General features: G+C 35.0%; 1 protein-coding gene and 1 long non-coding RNA gene across 2 annotated transcripts in view; both read right to left on the bottom strand.

Annotated features, from left to right (window-relative positions):
* Positions 1–22,830, bottom strand: part of LOC136217468 (serine/threonine-protein kinase/endoribonuclease IRE1a-like) — an 80,584-nt gene that overhangs the window by 2,806 nt on the left and 54,948 nt on the right. Inside the window, 2 exon segments of the mRNA XM_066004070.1 lie at positions 2,529–2,535; positions 10,418–10,620. Of these exon segments, the coding sequence (XP_065860142.1) occupies positions 2,529–2,535; positions 10,418–10,620 (210 nt within the window).
* Positions 12,030–13,747, bottom strand: LOC136219910 (uncharacterized). Its single transcript, XR_010684328.1, has 3 exons — positions 13,554–13,747; positions 13,353–13,464; positions 12,030–12,459 (listed from the first exon to the last, which is right to left on the bottom strand). It is a non-coding gene; the product is annotated as an uncharacterized lncRNA (long non-coding RNA).

Genomic DNA, 22,830 nt, shown 5'->3' with positions numbered 1-22,830 from the left:
CACGGCCTGCTTGCACCGTCCACTACATCAAACCATGCATAAGAGACTACTCGCGCATGACTTCATCAATCAAAACCATGGATGATGAGTCTTTGAAGCTCAAACTAATAATATTTGGAAAAAAGGAAACATGGATGAAGATGATGAAAGAAAACGTAATATATTAGAATTGGAAATGATTCTTGCTGCTGTAATCTGATATGCAACTCTTCAAAATATCAAAATATTTATATCTTCTCTTGCTAAGGATGTCCTAAGAAAAAGTTAAAACTACTAATTACTAAAAAATTGTACAGTTGTCTAACTATTACAAAGATGCCACCAGTATGAACATTCTCCTTTTTTTTTTGTTGAAACTCTTGCAATTTGCCTCGTTTGATTTTTGGTGAAAACTAGTTTAACCATAGTTAATGTTTAAGGTGTCCAATGTGACAACCAAATAACGGTTCAAACAATGATACACCGACTATGTCAAACTTTTCGTTAGGGATAAGTAATATTGATATTGCTTGAAATGTTTAGAGTAAAATTGATGTTTTTTGAAAATGTTAGGAGTAAAATTTTACTATTTCGTACATTAGAAATAAATATGCACTTTCTAAAAAACGATGCTAAATTTGGATATCATCCCCACTTATAAAGATGATGGCGTTTTTTTACATGAACATCATAGATAGATATAAAAATACAACTAAATCATACTACTACCAACTTAATTCTAAATAAACCCTAGTCCTTAAAATATATTAAAAATAATAATTTACTTAATTTAACATGATTAAAATTATTACTTAATAATTTTTAAAAATGAGTTTCTATATAAATTTCCCAAGATGAAATTACACTTTTAAAATACAGCAGCATCTTTGGTTAGAATATTTTGTTGTTCCTGACACTAACTATCTTGAAAATTGGTATTTAAATTAAAAACAGTAAATAGAGATCCCCTAATTATCATTATTGCCAAAAAAAAAAAAAAACAGAATCTTCCTCTCCTTGGAGGCTTAATTGCCTGCTCCTAAAAACCTTTAGGATTGTAAATAGAGCAGTACTGGGAATACCTCCTTTGTCCACATCTTCGAAAATGAACATCCCTGTTCTCTGATTTCTAATTGACAGTTTTTATGTGAGTAATGCTTTAAACACTGAGAATAACAACATTGATGATTACCCATGTGGAACCATGAAGATTAAGATAAAGTTAAGGTAGAAAGCATAATTAAACCCATAAACCTTGCAATAAGTCCCTGATCAATTATTTTTACATTGAGCTATTGATCGTTGAATCTGGTATGATTCAACCATTATTTAACTTTTGGGTAGAGTTTAGGCGACACAAGCTTTTGGAGGATTCAGCTTGTTGACATGGATATTTTCACTTCCCTATAGACACATAAAAAAATAACTTTCTTAACTAGGAGAGAGAAAGTAAAAAGTAAAAAGAAATTACAGAAATGGATTTGTACTAGATTCTTTCAAGCTGGAAATCGCGTTTGGAAGAACCTGCTAGAAATGGAAGATGAGAAGATTGAGCTCGGAAGAATCTACTAGAAATTGATTTCTATAATTTCTTTTTATTTTGTAATCTCTATCTATCCTAGTCAATAACTCTTATTTTATTTGTCCACGGCAATAGACCAAATCGCCCTACTGATGCGTGCCGTCCAAACTCAACGAAAAAGTTAAACAAGGGTTGGATCCATAACAGAATAAATGATTAAGGACTCAATGTGGAAAAATAATTGATTAGGTGATTGATCTTTAAAACAAGTAAAGTTCAACGGCTTAATTATGTTTTTTTTTTCTTCCTAAAGTTATGAGACATATATGCAGCACTGTAAAGAGGGGATACAAACTTCTGTTACTTTTATCCATAGTCTTTAAAGGCACATGCGCCTGTTAAAGGATTCCGGAGCAGAAGCTCATCGCTCAACACAAGAGGCACACCTAAATAACACAAGGCGCAAAATATATGTATATATATATATTCATTACTAGTTAAAGCATATCAATATTTGATATCAATATCGCTAATACTATATTACTAGTTATAGTATAAACTAAAAAGACACTTATGACTACGCAAACAAGACAAAACCTCATATACTTAACGTGTCTGTGTGTCGCAGGTTCTATTTGAGTGGAGACTATTCTTTACATTACTCAACTCTTAATCCCTCTTTAATAATTTTTCTATATTTATCTCTTGATATTCTTATTTAGATTCGGAGTTAAGATTGAGTTTATTTAAAATAGATTAGTGGTTGAGATTAATTAATTGTTTATTTTACACAAAATAGTAAAATAAAACTCTAGTGAAAACAATATGTTACTAAGACGCGCCTTGACTTAGGCTCTGAAGAGCCCAGACAATAACCTTTTCCAAATTACGCCTTACCTGGTGCCATGAAGGCTTCCATAAGGCGCACCTTTAATAACTATTAGCAGAGGCAAGCTAAAATTTGATGATGAACCAGAAGTTGAAAAACAAGATAGATGATAATAAATGCATAAATGACCAATTAGACCTGTATTCTAACAATCCTAAGTGCAAATACACAAAAGTGTAATATATATACCATTGTATTTGTTCGTGTTGTCACATATACCCTATATCAAATAAACCGTCAAAAATTTTCTCATATTTTTCAAATGACACAAAAAATGCTCTCACATCACCTCTGTCTCATCTGTCGCCTACCTATATCAAATAAACACTCAATATATCCTCGTAATTATTAACAATACACAAATATACCCTTTGGAGGCTCTGTATATTGTACTGCAGAAGCTTCAAATTTGGGATCAACGCTCTAACCTTAAAGTATAATATGGGCTAAGAAGATTCTGTTCCAATTAGACTAGTATATGATAAGGTACAATATTTGTTGAAATAATAAACTTATAATTAATAGTCCTTAATTTGGTTTATTGTATTCCAAGCGTCATTTCTGTATTTATCAAGAGATGCATTGTTTCATAAGGAGTCATTTGTATTTACAAATAGTTATGTCATTTACCAATAATCATGTCTGTAATGTATAAATACCTATGAATAGAAATAGTAAGCTAAGAGAATTTTCTTCCAGCAATTATACTCTTCCTTTATAACTGTGAAAGTTTATTTATTTGATCCAGCAATATTTAAGACTAAATTAATTAAATAAACGCATATCTCTCATGGGAAAATACATTTTAACAACTAAGACATATTCCTTAGTTCTAAAGATGTGAGGAATTCACAACATCAGTACAATAATTTCTAGAGAGCCTGTAGTTGATTTCTAGCCTTCTCCATACATGTTCTTGCTTTCTTTTGGCGAGCAACGCTTTCTCTAATCTTGCTCCGGGCTTGTTCATCAATTTTAGCAGTTGCCTTCAATTCAGCATCAAGCGCTACAATTACTTGAATTTTCTGTCTCTTCTTACCTACCAGATTTATGAAATCTGTTTTCGTTTCACTGAGTTCTGACTCAGACTTCTCCAGTAACACTTTTAAATCAGAAACATGAGCTTCCAGAGGAACCATGTACATTTTGAGCTTAACTAAATCCTTCTCAGTATCAGAAACAACTTTTTTTGCTTCAATTGATTGTTGAACAAGTTGATCATAGTGAGATACAGACTTTTCAGATGGCTTGCATTTATTCACCTCCTGGTCTGCAGCATACAATTCTAAACAATGATGAATGTAGGCACGGACGTAGTTATAGAAAGATAGATAATCAGCATTGAGGCCTTGAAGAAATGCAAAGATGTTGTTAGCTTGAGTTATCATAAGGCCTACATCATTTGGATTTGCTCATAACAAGAATGATCTGAGTGCATTCTTGACGGAAAGAATTGAAGGTGTATCGACCTGAACCACATCTGCTGTCAGGTGAGGTGCCTCAGAGAGTGTATAGACCTTATTTTCTGAATGAAATGAAACAATATCAGTAGCTTCATAAAAAATATCATCATTGCCATTTAATTCTCCTTCAATGCTTTCTTCATTAATCCAGATTGATCACCTCTCCTCTAACTTCTCCACTACGACTCTGAAACATTTCCTCTCTCTTTCTTTTATTCTTATTAAACTCCATGGCCAAATCTGATGGTTCAGCAGCGTCTTTGTTCATGGTCTTGATGTAATCTTGAAGAACAGATCCTCTTGGATATTTAGGCCTATGGTGATTCTTGGTTGAGTTCTCAGTTCTTCTTCCTGACAATCTTTTTGCAATTTCTTTGTGCCTATATCAGTACAATTTTTTTTAAAGTTATGTGCACTTACATTAAACAAATATTAAAGAAAAATCCCTCAACCCACTCCATCCATGTTATTGGAACCTATGAACTCTAACAGTCATAAATAAACTCTCAACCAACAGGCTAAGAGCTTCACCACGTGCCTGTATCAGTACATATTAGTACATATTAGGGCTCTTAATATATCATCCTCTTCACTCCATATACCTTTCTGGCGACAAACAAATATTAGGGTTCTTAATATATCTGACACGGCCGGTTTAACGAATATCAAATAAAATGAACTGGCATAATTATTTCAAACATCAGTTTAAAACATCTCCAATGGAAAATTCTAAAATTTCAATTCAATTTAAAGTAAAGTAAAAGAATAAGTTGACTATTTAAAAAGTTCAATAAGGTAGCAAAGTTTTTAGAGGTAAAAATTCGGCCGAATACATTATAAGCTCTCTGAACTTGTCCAAATACTAGATTGACTCTCAAAACTTTGCTTATTTTGTATCATCAGCTTCCTAAACTTGTCCATAAATATATATTACCTCCCTGAACTTTACAAGTGTCTCATCAACTCCCTAAACTTGCTTATTCTGTAACAACTAAATACAAATATTTATTAAAACTAAATTCTAAAAATATGTCTTCATCTATTCGAGATATAATTTTTTCGCTTCTCCTACCTTTCAACCTATTATAAGAGTTAGTGTTTCATGTTTGAGAGCTTGAAGGATGAGAATCGAGATTTAGTATTATGGTTTTTGTATTTAGTTGTTACAGAATAAGCAAGTTTGAGGAGTTGATGAGACACTTGCAAAGTTCATGAAGCTAATCTACTTTTATGGACAAGTTTAAGGAGCAGATGATACGAAATAAACAAGTTTAGGGAGCCAATCTACTATTTTGGACAAGTTCAAAGAGCTGGTAATGTATTAGGCCTAAAAATTCTAATGCTAATTAATAAACAAAATAAACCATAACACCTAAATGTATCAGACAATTCACAGTTGTGGTAATAATACTATTAAAAGCTACACATGTTGTGTTTTAGACATTGTTGGGGTTTAGTGTCCTATAGACAATTGTTCCAGGATATAAACCTACTGTAAATGAATTGTTCTTTATATCATTTGTTTTAATAAGATATGGTTTCATAACTGTTTAAAGGCAACAACTTTTAAAGGACTAAAAAAGTCTAAATAAAAGGAAATCCCTAAGTTTATTTAAAGTGATTATAAAGTGTTCATACAAGCATGAAGTGAGACAAAACATTATAATAAACTAATAAACTTAAAACCACCCCAAGTCAAGTGATATGTTTTGAATAGGGATTAACATAACACTATTAAGACTTGCATGTAACAATGTTTTCTGTAGATATCTGGACAGTTATATGGATCCAATGAAAGTGTTCATTAGGATTGGGGGCCCGACTTGAGATAGCATGATGAGTAGATTTATCCTTGTCACCTGTTCATCTCATTGGTATTAATAGGTATAAGTAATCCTAAGACTCAAAACAATGTTAATTAGTGATTCTGGATTATGGAATGTGATGCTTTGATCTGTTGTAACACGATCCATAACAGGGATGACTATGGGGTGTGTACGGCAGACGTTGGGTATCACAGGAAGTAATTGCAGGATAGTTAACACTAGATTGAGCATTTGTCACTCCTGATAAATGGAGATACGTTCAAGGATCGCTTGTGGAAGACTTGACTCTAAATCCTTGCAAGGTGATAGCTTAAGACTTGAACACTTAACCTATCTGATTGGAGTTAACTCGGCCTGTACAAGTAAAACGAACGTCTCGCTGTATGTGACTTGACATAATCCATAGTCATAAGATTCTGTCCAAGGATGTAGTTGATAAAGGATCGAATTATACTGTAACTAATACGGAAAGGTCAACGACGGAATCAACCTGTCTTCTTATAGCTCTGGGGGAATGTTTCGGATCTACCAATCACAGTTCGCGTACTCATTCCGTTATACAAATATTGAATGTAATTTTGAGAAATTAATTTAATGGTTGTATACGGCTAGAAGCAATAAGAACCTAATGGGTCACACATAAGACTTGGAACCCAAAAGAGAAATAGATATTAATTAATTGACGGAAGCCCAACTGAGTCCACTAAGGTCCAATAATAGAGGGGGCGATTTTATGTGTAGGGACACATAAGAAATTAATTTAATTTCAGAATGAAATGAAACAATATCAGTAGCTTCATTCCCATTTAATTCTCCTTCAATGCTTTCTTCATGATTCAGATTGATCTCCTCTTCTCTAACTTCTCCGCTACTACTATGAAACCTTTTTTACATTGTGAATCGCCTTGTGCTATGAAGGCTCACTACTTGAACCTTCCATAAGGCGCACCTTTAACAACTATCAGCGAATGTCTAGGTCCCTGTTAAAATTTGATGCTGACATAGATGACAGTAAATGTAGAGAGGTCCAATTTTTTGGCTCCTAGGCCATTTTTAGCCCTCCATGCTCTTCCTCATCACCGCCTAAGCAACGATGAACAAAAACATTTTGTATTGTTAATTTATTTTTTGCTTTATTATAATTCACATTTGAATTGTTTCAATGATATTGTTCTTGAAATGTTTATGTTTATACGTAATTTCGGATTAATCCTCGAGAGCCCTGTCCTTTTGACTACCACCTAGAACCTTGCAATGAAGTCTCGAACTCATGTTATCATTATTATGCTTCCATCCATTAGTTGTTCATTTGCATTTGTATGCTTGGATCATTGTACACATAGTTGATAATTCAATTTTGATTTGTGTGCTTAGATCATTGTCCGCATAATTGATAATTCAATTTTGATTTATTTGGATTCAGATATCGTCTTTTTTTTCCATCAGGCTTTTGCAATATGCATTTTGAAGTCTGCATTAGTATTTAGCAAGTTACTTATATATAAGTTTTGAGTATTCAATAAAATTTGATTTTGATATAAACGGATCCTTAATGTTTATTTATATATGGTGTCTACAGGGATGTATTGGAACAAAATTGCATAAGTTCACTATTTAAAAAGTTCAATAGGGTAGCAAAGTTTTTAGAGGTAAAAATTCGGCCGAATACATTATCATCTCCCTGAACTTGTCCAAATAGTAGATTGGCTCCCAAAACTTTGGTTATTTTGTATCACCAGCTCCCTAAACTTGTCGATAAATATATATTAGCTCCCTGAACTTTACAAGTGTCTCATCAACTCCCTAAACTTGCTTATTCTATAATAACTAAACCTAAATTCTAAAAATATGTCTTCATCTATTCGAGAGATAATTTTTTCGCTTCTTCTACCTTTCAACCTATTATAAGAGTTAGTGTTTCATGTTTCAGAGCTTGAATGGATCAGAATCGAGAGTTAGTATTTTGGTTTTTGTATTTAGTTGTTACAGAATAAGCAAGTTTGAGGAGTTGATGAGACACTTGCAAAGTTCAGGAAGCTAATCGACTTTTATGGACAAGTTTAAGGAGCCGGTGATACGAAATAAACAAGTACAGGGAGCTGGTAAGACACTTACAAAGTTCAGGGAGTCAACCTACTATTTTGGGCAAGTTCAAAGAGCTGGTAATGTATTAAGCCTAAAAATTCTAATGCTAATAAACAAAATAAACCATAACACCTAAATGTATCAGACAATTCACAGTTGTGGTAATAATACTATTAAAAGCTACACATGTTGTGTTTAAGACATGTGCATTCATGAAACATCGAACCTTGCAAATGGGTTTCATCTTTACATACACGATAATTATATCTTTATATTATAGGCATTCCATTGGTTAGTTCTAACTCGATGACTCCTCACTACTAATATGTTTAACCAAAGTTCTTTGTATTAAACATATTTTATAGCAGCATTAAGCTTAGAAGATCATCCTTAAACACTTCCATGCCCTAAGGATCAACCGGCAATCAAGATATAGGAAGTTCTTCCTCACACTTTCACACAACTCATATTTGTTTTAAATATAACTATACATATACGTAGTTATAAGTTTAGTGCAAATGAACTTGATCTTGTTTGCAACCAAGACCTTATACCATCTAGATCTCAGAAAAAACTTAGTTAGAAATTTAACCTAATTGTTTAATTTTATGTTGCACAGTCTGCGTACACCATCCACTATGTCAATCCATACATAAGAGACTACTCACACATAACTAAGTGAGCATGACCCCTTCAAGTCCAATTTTCTCATGGTGTTTATGATATACGGAAGCCAACTTATACATTCTCGAGAGGGAAAGAAGAATTTAGAATATGAAAAATTTAGAGTTGGGAACCACTTTGTTGGTGCTTTATGAGGGCCATTGCTGGTTTGAATTTTATTTGGGTGTCACGTCAAAGCTTTCAAACAAGTTTGTCGATAAACAAAACTCGTTTCTTACATTTTTGCATATTAATTCTAACTGTGTTAATAACGTAGTAATTTTTTTTTTGTAGTTATTTATAATTAACTTACATGTGTTGAATTTAGTTATTAGTATTTTGGTAGATTATCTGTAACTATATTAGAACTCAATACATATTTTAACCATAGTTGATTTTTGAGATGTCCAATGTGACAATCAAATAACTGGTCAAATAACGGGTCAAATAATTGTATATCAGTGTGGTACATTTTCTATTAGGTAGGAATAAAATTGATATTGCTTGCAATGTTAAGTTTAAAATTGATGTTGCTGGAAAACCTCATTCCGTATGTTATGAATAAATCTGTACCTTCTAAAAAAACAATGTTAAATTTGGATATTATCCCAACTTATAAAGAAGATGGGTTTTTTAAATGAAAATCATAAATAGATATAAAGTTACATCTAAACTGATTTTTCATAAGTGTTTTTTATGTTATTATAATTAGTTTTAATAAGTGGATATTTCATTAATGGCAGATTTCTATTATTGTAGGTTTATTAATAAGCACACTAATTTCTCTTATTAAAAACAATTAGTAAGGCAACGTTTAACAAGGGGTCCATAAGGGTTTTTCCACTTATTAAAAGCATTTGTTAAGGGTATTTGGACTTTTAATAACAAATTTTTCCATTACGAAAAGTCATTTTTTTGTAGTGCATAGTCTCTCGCCAGTGGGGAAATTGTATGGAGCTGTCATACTTGGATCGAGGATGACTGATGTGTTCGTGGTTGACCCTAAGACTAGAAGGGTTATTCATTCTTATAAGTCTCGCAAATCTTCATCCACACATTGCACAAAAAGGAAAAAAATGATCATTTTTATGTTGCAACTTCTCAATTTATATACATCACAAGGACAGATTACACTTTGCAAACATTTTTTCCAAACAAAGTGTCTTCGAATATGATTGAGGCTACATTTCATTGTAGAGACGTCAAGTCCTGTCAATATAGAAGCAGTGTTCGAAGGGAATACGGGGATCAGAATCAGAGAGTTCTCCCTCAACGCACTTCTGTGCTTCCTCTGTCAAGAGTTCTCTTTGAGGGTTTGTTAGACATTCCCTTCAAGAGTTCAATAACATTATTGGTGATATTGTTTGTGGTTATAGTTCCGTTGGGTTTGATCTTCTATCCGAATGATCTAGGCCAAACGAGAAGGCGAAAGAAAGCACCGTCTTCTATTGTTCGAGAAAGAACTCCGACATTCTTAAAGATGAGGAGGAACACCAATCTTTGTAGATGAGATTGAGAACTTTAAAAATGAATTTGATGTTAGAGATGATGACAAAGATGATTATAAGTGAAGTGATGAATATAGATTATAGCAACTTTAATTAAAGTGTGCAGGAAAATATTTTCTTGGTTAGTCAATACAAAAATATACAAAGAAAGTGATAAAAAAAATCTATACCCAATGTTTTTTAAAAGAACAATATTTTCGGACAAATAAATTTAGAATCTATTATTATGAATGAGTTAATAGTCAATTTGAAAATTATTTATGCTACAATTTTATGATTAAAATTATGTATTTATTTCTTGCATTTTAGAAATATTAATTGTAGTTATTGTGGTTTTATATGTTGCATTCTAAAATTGTAGTTATTTACGATTTTATATATGTAGTTATTTTAAAAATCGTATTAATGTTAGGTAGTATTAATATGATTTGATGTAAATATCCACAAAGGTTTCCTGTCAAATTGAGAACAAAATCTGTAACTTCTGTAATGACCAATGTTGTCTATAAATGCAGCTTCCATCTTATCATTCCATTTTCCAACAAGAGCAACATTTTGTAATGCTTTCAAGAGAGCAGAATTTGATGTTCTATTTTCCAATTCAAGTCGGTCACTGGTGTCCCGAAGGAACAATCTCGTCTCGCAACTCCAAAACATCGGGTGGTGCAGTTCAGATGCTTTCGGCCTAACAACATAGGAAGATAAACGGATTAGGTCATGTTGAAAACCGATGTTAATTGATACAGATTGAAAGCGATAAATGGAGGTTTTAATCGTAAACCAACAAAGAGGTTCTTCTCTAACTAAACTAGAAGTAGTGAATCCCAATAAACAAGGTATAAACCTTAGGTTCTCAAAGAGAATGATTTTGATTGATAAAAAGTTGTTACATCCTTACAAAATGAGGGTTTAAATACATCCTCCTAATGATAATAAAAGACAAGGACTACCCCTACTAGGGTTCCAATAAGGCTATCCATAAAAGGGTAAAATAGGTGATACGCCCCGACAATCAGTACAATGGTACAGATACAGATTGTCAGGGTTGTTGGTGAATTACTTCGGGAGGAAGTAAACCTAGAGATCCGCCCAGGGTAGATGTTGAATGCTGGTGAGATTTTACCAAGCCAATTCGGCAAGGCTATATGATAGACATTGGCATTGACCTTCTTGGTGATCTTATATGGCCCGTATTTCCTAGGCCGGAGCTTGCTACTTGGGGCGTTGGCGAGTCTCTCCCTGTCCAAATATACCATAACCTCATCCTCAACTTCAAACTGTAAGTCCCTGCGGTGCTCATCCGCCTTAGCCTTTAATTTCTGATTTCTATCCTCGAGAGTCTCTCTCACCTCTTGGTGCATCTGTACATAATCCTTGGCCAGCTGGTTGGCAGTCACGTTTCCTTTAGGAAGATGGGCTATATCAAGGACGTGATTCGAGGTCTTTGTGTATACCATCTCAAATGGGGATCTCCCGGTTCCCGAATGTACAGAGCCGTTGTAGGCGAACTCAGCTTGGGCTAAAACCACATCGCACATCCTCGGCTTGTCCTTACTGTAGATACTCATTTTTGTCCGGGTTTTTAAAATAAAATAAATTAATAAAACTTGAACGAATTTTATCTGAAACTCTGACAAATGCAAAAATTATATCAGAGTGTCGAACTTTATATCTCACATATGATTTATTAGGGAAATTGCATTTTTATATCGATTCGTTATTTTTCGATATGATCATTAAATTATATCTGAAATATAATCTATTGGAATAAAACTATATTTCCTAATGTATTAAATTATATTTGAGACATAATTTATGATATTCTAAGTTTTTAAATTTGTAGTCTCAAATATAATTCGTCAATTAAATTCAATTCCCGTCTAAATAGTTGGACTTTGATGCTCTAATTTTAATTTATTTGTTCTAAAGTTATACTTAGGAATCCTTATGGTCTAAATATAAAGTTTCTTACAAAAATAATTCTTAAAGTTGTATATAATTACTTTAAAAATGATTTTTGTTTGTAAATTATGTTTAGAATATAAACTCCCTGAATCAACTTATGACAAGTAAATAAGATTGGGGTATTAAAAATAATGGAACAAAATAAAATGCTTTTATTTACAAAAACTAATTTCAATGTTTTACAGACACAGCCAACTGAAATACAAGCAGCCAAGCCAACCTTCAATTCAAGAATTCTAAGACAAAAAAAAAACAAAATTCTCCACCATTTACAAGGGACACAGTTAAACAGCCACTGCATGCATTACTTGACTTGAGTCCAAAAGGAGAGGAAGACAAATCTGTGCTTGACTTGAGTCCAAAAGAAGAAAGAGCCGAATTTAGGCAGCCAATGCACTGCACCTTGAAACCAGCCACTGTCTAATGCAGCAGAACACATCCACTACACAGCCACTGCACAATGCAGAAGACAAGACAGTTCATCACAAAGAGATAAACACAAGACAACCTTTCTCAATCACAGAATGCCCTGGGTATCTATAAATGGATGAAACTGGACCTGGAAAAAGAGGAGGCGAAAAAAGAGAAGAGAGGAAGAAAATTAGCAAAAAAGAGAAAAAACATTAGAGCAAAAGAAAAGAGCAGAAACATAAAAAAGGAAGAAGCAGAAAAAGCAAAAAAAGAGAGGCAAAATCAATTAAAATTGTAGTAGAGAGAGTTCTAGCTTTAGGTGATCTGGTCTGTTCTATTTGTAATTGGAAAGCAATACTCCTGTTAAGGAGTTTCAAACTCGAAGTTGGTACAGCTTTGTAAGGTTGGCAATGTAATACAATTCCGCTTTTGCAGTTTCATTTTCATTTTTAAGTTGCAGTACATTTTGAATGTTTAGCCTATTTATCATGTTTCCTGTCTAAAGGCTTTGTCATCTGCACAATATTTGATTTAAATCTTTACTAGCTCCCATTTATTTATTTGCTCGGAGTTAAATCATCCTAGGATTGAAAAAATGTAGTCTTATATACTGGCATCGTTTAAAATCCCAGCTAGTAAGAACACCAAGTAAAATCACCAATCCTAAAATGAAATCCTGCTGAATATGCCTATTGAGAAGGTTAGGACCTAACAAATGGTAAGGATCCCTCAACCACAACCTCAACCTTAGCAATACCTTTCCCCTGTTAAATGCATTCCAATCCATAAGATAATCGAAATACCCAAAAAACACAAAAACCAAGGAACCACAGCCATGTACATACAATTCCAGAAAAACAAGTATAAACATGCCCAAAATCACAGTCAGTAGATCAAGTTTGGCTAGGAATCATTAGAAAAAATAAAATAATATATGATATGCCTGTAATCCGCATTAAACCTCTGAACCAGAAAAAAAAGGACCTTAATTTAAGCCTTAAACAAAAACGAATGAAGTGAGGTGAGGTTACAGAAACTTACCGATAAGGGAGATGAGACCCCTAGCAGGAACCACAGAAAGCGAAACCAAACGTCCTGTTGCTGCGGACGCCTTTCTCTGTTTGGGATGTGCCTGTAATCTATATTTAAGTCTCTGGACCAAAAAGACCTTAATTTAGACCTCGCAAGAAATCAAACGAAGTAAGTCAAGTTACAGCAGAGAAAGGGAATGCAGAAACTCACCTATAAAGAAGCGGAATAAGAAATCCTGCCGGAATCAATCCGACGCTGGTCTGATGCGGAGGACACTGTTCACTCCCTGCTGCTCTGACTCGAAAACAGCCGCCGGTGAGAAGATGATGAAGGCTGAAGAAGGGAGAAGGTCGAGTGTCCAGAGATAGGAATTTGGAATCCCTAAATCGTGAAGTGATGAGGGTGAACCGGGTCAAGGGTTTTGGATCCGAATCCAACTCAGGGCCGACCCATCCCTTAAAACCATCCCTGTTAATTTAAAGCCCATTTGTTTTCTTCTCTATTAATAAGATTTCACTTATCCATTTTAATTACCTAGCTATAATTGTTAAGGTTTAATTCTAGTTTCATTTAACTTAAGATAGTTTAACTTAATATAGTCTACTAGTTGTTAGTTAATTAGCTATTTGAATCTATTTATTTCTCTTTTAGTTTAGATTGATTTTAACTGTTTATAGTCTAAGTTAGTTTATAGATAAATCCCGCTTGTTGACCTGATCCCATTAGCTTAAATTTGTAGCTTAATCCAAATATCCTTTTAGCTTCTCAAATGTCATTTTAAAATTAAGGACGACGTGATTCGTACTCCTAAACGATATAGGTCACTCACGAACTCCCAATTACTTCTATTACCCAATGCATAAGGTTATGTCATAATCGTATGCACGGTAAATGTAAAATGATAAAACGTGCACGAATAATAGTCACATCCTCTATTACCCAATGCATAGGGTTATGTCATAATCATATGTATGGTAAGTACGAAATGATAAAACGTGCACGAATAATAGTCACATCCTCTATTACCCAATGCATATGGTTATGTCATAATCATATGTATGGTATGTACGAAATGACAAAATGTGCACAAATAATAGTAACCTCTTCTATTACCCAATGCATATGGTTATGTAATAGTCGTATGCATGGTAAATATAAAATAATAAAATTACACAAAATAAGGGTAATATCCTCCCAAATGTATTAAACCCTCTATACAAGGTTATGTCATAACCGTGTACATGGTTATGAAGCTCAGATCACGACTGAAAAGATTTAACCCGAGTAAGATGGTTGATATCGTCATACATTAAGAACCCTCTCAGACTGCGGGATAGGGTTATGTTATAACTCTATATATGTTCGTGAATCCAAAAGACTTCATGAGCATCAAGGAAAGGTTTGAGTGAATCAGCAATTCTCTAAAGCAATATCAAACACAAACGCATAAAACAAGCATGCAGAAATACGACAGTATCGATTTATCGGACGGGGTAGGGTGAGATTATATCTCTTCCCTACACGTAATCGGAAACCGAACCTAAAATCATCGCAGACCAATACCTCATCCGAACTTACCCGAAAGAGTCAATTTCAAATCAAATCGGTGTCCAATCAAACCGTCAAACTGATTGGTGGCGACTCGAAAATCCATTAGATCAGTCTCCTTAGAGGGACTGTCTAGCACCGTTATCAAACCAGTAGAGCGGGAGCCACATTCGAAGATATAAAGTTCGCGATCCGGGGGCACGGGCGCGACACTTACATTTGCTGCGCAGTAAGTTTCCCAAAGTTCTATTGACCACCTCTGTCTGTCCGTCTGTTTGATGGTGGGCGGTGGTACTAAACTTCAGAGACGTATCAAACAGAGCCCACAACGTCCGCCAGAAGTGACTGAGGAACTTCGTATCACGATCCGAGACAATGCTCTTAGGCACGCCATGTAGCTACTACAACAAATCAGCACTTGCGCCACGGTTAAAATCGTGGCACAAGTATAATATTTCTGTGGCTATACTATTTAGCCACGAAAATTCATATTAGATACTCCCGTGGCGCAAGTGAGTGTGGCTAGGTAGTTGCCACGGGAAAAACATGGTTGTGGCATAAATTGGTTTTTATGCCACTGTAAAATCCGTGGCTAATCATATGCCTTTGCCACAGATAAAATCGTGGCAAGAGTACAATCTCGTGGCAAGACGTAGTGGCCCGTGACAATCAATATTGTTTAGCCACGAGCGTAACTGTGGAAAAAAATAAAACACTCGTGGCTAGATACCTTATATCCGTGAGCATAATCGTCACAAAATTCATCAAATTTTTAGTAATTTGTTTTTAAATTTTTAATTTCTTTAATTATTATTATTATTATATGAACATTTGGATTGAAAAGAGCTACAATGAAAATCAATAAAAATTAAAGAATAGAAAATGAACAAAGTCCAAAAGGTTAACCATCAAAAATTGAATAATTATTAAATAAATATCACATTGTCATCCAACCAATAAACTCACAGCTAATAACACATAAATAAATTTCTCAATTATTAAAAAATATATACATCAAGAAACTCTAAATCTAAAGCAAATGTATCCAATACAAATTGTAGAATAACATTGACAAAACTCGTAAAGTTGAATATAATGAAGTTACAATGTTTCTCTCATCCACCGGCTCATTGTTGATGTCTGCACCCAAGCAACTATCTATTAAGAAAAAAAAGTTTATTTTGTAATAATATGACTAAAAATAACATGGTACTCAAATTTTATTGACAATTGTATTGTCAGGCAAGCTGAATGGCTAACATGGCTATTGCATACCACTTTTTTTGTCAAGAGAAGCACCGCCTAATAATGGAAAACTTTAAAGTAGAATTAAAAAAATGAGAGGAAATGTTCTCCTGGTCCTGGAAACATTAAATCAGATGACCAACTTGGCAAAAAGTTCTAAGTAAAAATAATTTACAATGAAATCAGATTGGAGTCAACGAAAAGAAATAATAACTGAGAATGACAACAATTAAAAAAGTATAATACCCATTTGACTCCTTAACCTAAAGTTTCAAAGTCAATTAGGACCTTCAACTATCAAAATCATGAATCAAATCGTTGAACTAAGTAAAAATCATCAATTGAGTATCTATTCTAAACAAAAATCATCAATTGAGTTCTTATCGAAATTTAATCAGTTAAACAGTTTTAGACCCTATTCCCCAAACTCATTTTGAACCAACACACAGATTATTATAGTTTATATCAAATAGTCACAGTTTCTGGTTTTAGGATATGATCGGGACTCAATTGATGATTTTTGCTTAGTTCAGAGACCTGATTGATGATTTTGATGATTTTGATAGTTTATGGTCCTAAATGACTTTAAAGCTTTAGTTTAGAGAAACAAATAAGTGTAATGCCATAAAAAAAATATGATATCAAAGCAAAAAAAAAAAAAAACCAAATTTAACAAGGTCTTACAATTTTTTAGGAGAGGACGTAAATCTGGTTTGCAGGACAAGGCATAATACATCCAGTTAGTAGGCAAACCAGAAATAACGGCCCCAATATAAGCTTTAACTCTTCCCTCTGAAGAACAACGTGCGACAAATAAAACTCTATTCGACTTTCCATCCTTTCCCAATATCTTCTACAAATACTCCAGATGTATGACCAATGCATATCATAGTTGCCAACGTATAATCCCTGTCGGTATCTGGTTTAATGAAAAGAGGATAATTCGTTAACAATCATAAGCTAGACTCAGGCTGCAAATAACTGACGTCCAACTATTTTCCATCCACGACCAAGAAACATAGGAATTGGATTATTGGAATAACTTCAAGTTGAGAACAAGATAATCAGATAAGAATATCAATTCAAAGAAATTAAAGAAGTTCAAGGACAATATCTAGGAAAGCATAATCAAACAATGTAAGTAATCCTTTACATCTTATATTTAATGATGGAAGCATGATCAAACAATCACTATAGCACAAATTCAATCATGGAAGGATTACAACGTGAATATCATTAGCTACTAAAATAGCATGAAATACAACTTGTTTGAAAAAAAGGCTAGTATATTTAAAACTCAATTTTATAGGCTTAACAATTAATTAAGGAAAATGAAGGTTCAGTATCAGTATATTAAACACGCAGGAGCAGACAATTCTATGCCTACGAGAGTACATAAGTGTCGAAGAGAGAGTGATAAAATTTAAAAGAAGCCAAAAACCTTTCCCGAGGTTGAGCAGGTAACGACATAGTAATTTTATCATTTTAAGCATCTTATAGAAATTCCTCTGGATAATTTAATAAGCAATATAAGAGGAGAATAGAAGAATGATCAAAAGAATGAAGCAAAGAAAGAGATATTTATATCTAATATGTGTGGACTAAAGACCATATTATCATTATTAATTACATTCAATGTTTTTCATCTGCAAGAAAATTGACCATAGAGATCTTCCTGTCATTATATCACTAGAAGATAATCTTTTCCCGCTTGAAATTTGCGTGTAACATTTTTATGATGAGAACTTTACTATTACCTTTTAGCCCATAAAACTTATTCTAATATAGCCTTGCATCTCAAACCATAGGTAAACTCAAGAGCATTAATGTGTAAACGTATTATTACAATGGCAAAGTTCTCAGAAACATTGCTCTGTGAAACTTTCACAGGGCTTATAAAGCTTGAAAAAATTGAACTTACTTAAGGAAACCAAACACACCTCAGTTTTAATTCCCAATGCGAGTGATGCTATGGCAGCTATAATTAAGATGCTAAGGATTAAATCTTGCCAAGCTTCCCCAAAGGAACCTCTGAAATAAAATATATGAAATAAGTGAAATATTTGTACTGCAACTTAAAACTAAAGGAAAAATTCAATTAAAATCCATAATGTATACCAAGAAACTACATACATTCTTGGGGGGATATGTATCTCCAAATTCATTTCTACGCTTCATCACCATTGATACTAGCCTCCAAATTTGATCTCAACTTACTAGATTACCATTTATTCTAATAAAGAGACCAACATCATGTAAATTAAATGTAAGCAGTAATTCAGTACTTGAGAAAGAAATACTATGTTTACAGTTGGCTTACACCTTCATGTCGTTGAAGAGCAAAAAAATCATTGTCCCTGGTCAATAAAAGCAGAAGTTCTTACAGTCTCCATCAAATTCTCAACAATTTCCATACTCACAGAATAATAAGAAAGCATAAGAACACAATAGAATATATAATACATAATTAAAACCAAAATTTGCCAAAGAAATTACTCAATTTCATTTCATGTATCCCGCATTGCTACTTCCCACCTTCATTTCCACAAATTTCTCGCTATCTCCATTTCCCAATTTTAATACAGTTTTCTCTCTTTATTATGGATTTCAACTTCACATTTTCTCCAAAATGTAGTTTACCTATCAATTTAACATTTTTTTTGTTTTCATTGAACTAGTCTAAATTGACACATATCATAAAATTACAGGTTGTGTGATCTAAACTGATAAAAAAGAATATTTTGAATCAAATTGATCTTGCAAGTCAAGAATAAGGACCATATTAACCAATTAATCATCTAATTATATAAGTTGTACAATTTCACATAATTATAAATGATTTTATATCAAAATTCTAAATTGAAACTAGTTAAAATTTTGCAGGATTAGTAAAAGAATATACATTATATATAACTAGATATTCCATTGAGTTGATAAAACTTACAGCAGAAGTTTGGAAAGCAACAATGGAGAAGAAATAATCAGAATATTCTTAGGGCAAAGAAGGAAAGATGAAGAGTTGCAGAGGCTTGAGAATCTTGTAATCCTTTCCATTTCCCTGGAACAACCCAAATAATCAAGAAAAACAGAGATAAATATTTAAGTAATCAGTGGAGGAAGACACATACGTAGCTAAAATTGAGCTCTACCTTAAACTAAAATTGAAAAATGTCTTAAGAACCAACCAATTCGAATTAGTTCTAAATTTCTCAACAATTAAAAACTCAAAACACTTAATGGAAAAGAGAGAGTACCGCAGATGGTGTTGACGTTGAATTTTTTGTTGCCCAAAAATTGGGGATGAGTAAGAATATGTAGCACAGAATCTTAATGTTTGATTTTCAGACTCGATCGAAACCTGACAGTTAATTAACCTTTTGGCACAAAGGAATTTCAAAGATACCAGAACTTGAGAAATTGAGGAAGAGTACAGAGAGAAACGTGGGTTAGGGTTAGCAAGAGTATAGAGATTGGGGGTGGCTAGGTTATGAAACTTTTGGAGCAAAGTAATTTTTCTCTTCCCGCCACATTACATACATAGAAGAATAAAGACAAAAAAATTAATATATTAAAACTAATAGTATGTTGAATTAAATTTAAAATAAGTAATTTTCTTAATAAGAAATAAATTGTCTTTAGCATAAGTAATTTTATGCCACGGGTATTTTACCGTAGCACAAATAAATTTAGCCACGAAAAAAAAATTATCGTGGCAAAATTCGTGGCATAAGTATATGTTTGCCATGAAAAACAATTACCTGTGGCATAAATAAATCAAGTAATCTACACTTTATGATGAAAGCTTTTTTTCCCATGGCTAAATGAAAATATGCCACAAATTTTGAATTCATGTGGCATGATTTGTGGCGCAAGTAGTGATTTGTTGTAGTGAGCCTGACAATCTCTTTGAAAAATAGCTTAGCAGTCGCTGATGCATCATTAGTCTTGCGACATGGTATGAATTGGGCCTTCTTTGAAAACCGATCAACCACGATAAAGATGGAATCCATGCCTCTCTGAGTTCTGGGTAACCCTAGGACAAAGTCTATGGACAGATCCTCCCATATGGTCTCTGGCACAGGCAAAGGTAGCTGCAAGCCAGCATTTGTATTGCGTCCCTTGGCGGTCTGACAAATTTAGCATCATTCTACTAAGTAGGCAACATCTCTCCTCATCTTTGGCCAGAAATAACGGGAACTCACTGCTTCATATGTCTTGTCTCGCCCAAAATGCCCTCCCAGGGATCCGCCTGATAGATCACGAACAACCTTCTCGCGGATGGAAGTGCAGGGTAAGCAAAGTTGGTTGCCCCTCATGAGATATTCATCCATCAGATGATACGCCCCATCCCCATGCTGGTGCTGACACTTTTTCCAGATACTGCCAAAATCAGGATCCGCCAAGTATTCTCCACGGATGTGTTCAAAACAATCGGTTTCCAGGTTTACTGTCTTTATGAGTGACAGCCTTCGACTCAAGGCGTCCGCCACTTTGTTCTGTTTTCCAGCCTTATGGATAAGTTTATAGGGGAACTTATCTATGAAGGCGGACCACCGGGCATGCATGGAGCTTCGAAGTTGCATCTGACTTCCCAGGTACTTGAGAGCTTGATGGTCAATGTAGAGGATGGATTCTTTCCCCACCAAGTAATGTTCCCACACTTTCAACGCCCTCACTACAACATAAAACTCTTGATCATACGTGGCCCACTTTTGCCGTGCCTCATAGAGCTTCTCACTGAAATATGCAATGGGCCTCTTTTCTTGCATCAAGACTCCACCAATCCCAACTCCACTGGCATCACACTCAACTTCGAACAATTTATCAAAATTGGGATACGCCAGCACAGGCGCTGTACTCAACTTTTCTTTGATCAGGGCGAAGCTCTTCTCTTGGGCATCCGTCCATTCGAACCCCCTTCCCTTCTTCAAACATTCCGTCAACGGGGCCACTATGGAACTGAAGTTCTTGATGAATCAGCGATAAAATGTTGCTAGCCCATGAAAACTCCTGATATCCCCTACGTTCCTCGAAGTAGGCTATTCTCGGATGGCTCTTACCTTTTCCCCATCAACTTGGACCCCATCGCCACTAACCACGAACCCAAGGAAAACCAGGCTTTCCATGACGAAGTCACACTTCTTAGTGTTGGCGTATAACTGGTGTTTCCTTAATAGGTCAAACACTACCCGTAAGTGCTCCACATGCTCCACCAAGGTCTCGCTATGAATCAGGATGTCATCAAAATACACAACTACAAATTTTCCAATCACCGGGCGAAGTACCTGATTCATCAGCCTCATGAAAGTACTGGGGGCGTTAGTCATCCCAAATGGCATAACTAACCACTCATACAATCCATCTCTGGTTTTGAAGGCGGTCTTCCACTCATCCCCAAATCGAATTCGTATCTGATGATAACCGCTCCAGAGATCAATCTTGGAGAAAACTCGGGATCCGCCAAGCTGGTCTAGCATATCATCCAGCCTTGGAATAGGGAACTTATACTTGATAGTGATCTTGTTGATAGCTCTGCTGTCCACACACATCCGCCAAGATCCATCCTTCTTGGGCGTAAGTAGGGCTGGGACGGCGCATGGACTCATACTTTCTCTAACGTATCCCATCTCAATGAGCTGTTCCACTTTCTGTCTCATGATGTCATTTTCCTTTGGACTCATCCGATAATGAGGGAGGCTTGGTAAACTAGCCCCGGGCACAAGATCGATATGATGTTGGATGTCCCTCAAAGGTGGTAACCCACTCGGCAGCCCTTCAGGGAACATATCTTGATATTCGCCAATTAGGCGGGTCACTTCAGTCGGCATCTCCCTTTCGCCCCTTTAGGCGGATTCGTGATTCGCCTTAACCATTACCACATACACCATCTGGCTCTCTTCACATTCACTGACAAATGATTTGTGTGTAGGACAGACTACCAAGGTAGACTTCTCGTCGATATTTGGCTCTCTCATCATTGGCGTAAGTAGGAACTTCACCCCATTCTTCACAAATCTGTAAGTGTTCTCTCTTCCTGCGTGGGTGGCGTCGTTATCAAACTGCCAGGGTCGGCCCAACAATAGGTGGCAGGCATCCATATCGACCACATCACAACAGACTTCATCACTGTAATCACCAATCACAATAGGTACCCTGCATCTTTGGGTCACCCTAAGTTCACCCACGTTTTTTATCCATCCCACCCTATAAGGGTCGGGATGCGCCTCCGCCAACAACCCGAATTTCCGAACGGCGTTGCTGCTCACAATGTTCTCTTGGCTCCCACTATCTATTATCACATTACATCGCCCACCTTTCACAAGACAGCGGGTCCTGAATAGTCGGTGCCTCTGATCCCCCTCTATCGGGCTGGAGACTAACAAACGTCGTACCACATGAATGGCGTATCTCTCTTCATCCGCCTCATCATCATCTTCCCCTAAGGGTTCACAAAATACTTTATCCCCTTCATCGTAGTCATCTTCATACCTCTCCACCATGTTGGCGCTCTTCCTCCTAGGACATTCGTTGGATCTATGGCCTGGCTCATTGCACCGAAAACATTTGAAAGGCGCTGGCCTCGCATACGAATTGTTGTTCTTAGGTGGTATAGGTGCTTCCTTGTACGGCCTAGTATCTCCGACAGATCCCCTTCCCACACTGTTGACCTTGGCCCCACTGGCACTCGCCACCT

The sequence above is a fragment of the Euphorbia lathyris genome, chromosome 2 (genome assembly GCF_963576675.1).
Source record: "Euphorbia lathyris chromosome 2, ddEupLath1.1, whole genome shotgun sequence".
Classification (NCBI taxonomy): Eukaryota; Viridiplantae; Streptophyta; class Magnoliopsida; order Malpighiales; family Euphorbiaceae; genus Euphorbia; species Euphorbia lathyris.
Note: the sequence above shows the minus strand (reverse complement) of the source record. Positions and strands in the feature narration are given on the sequence as shown.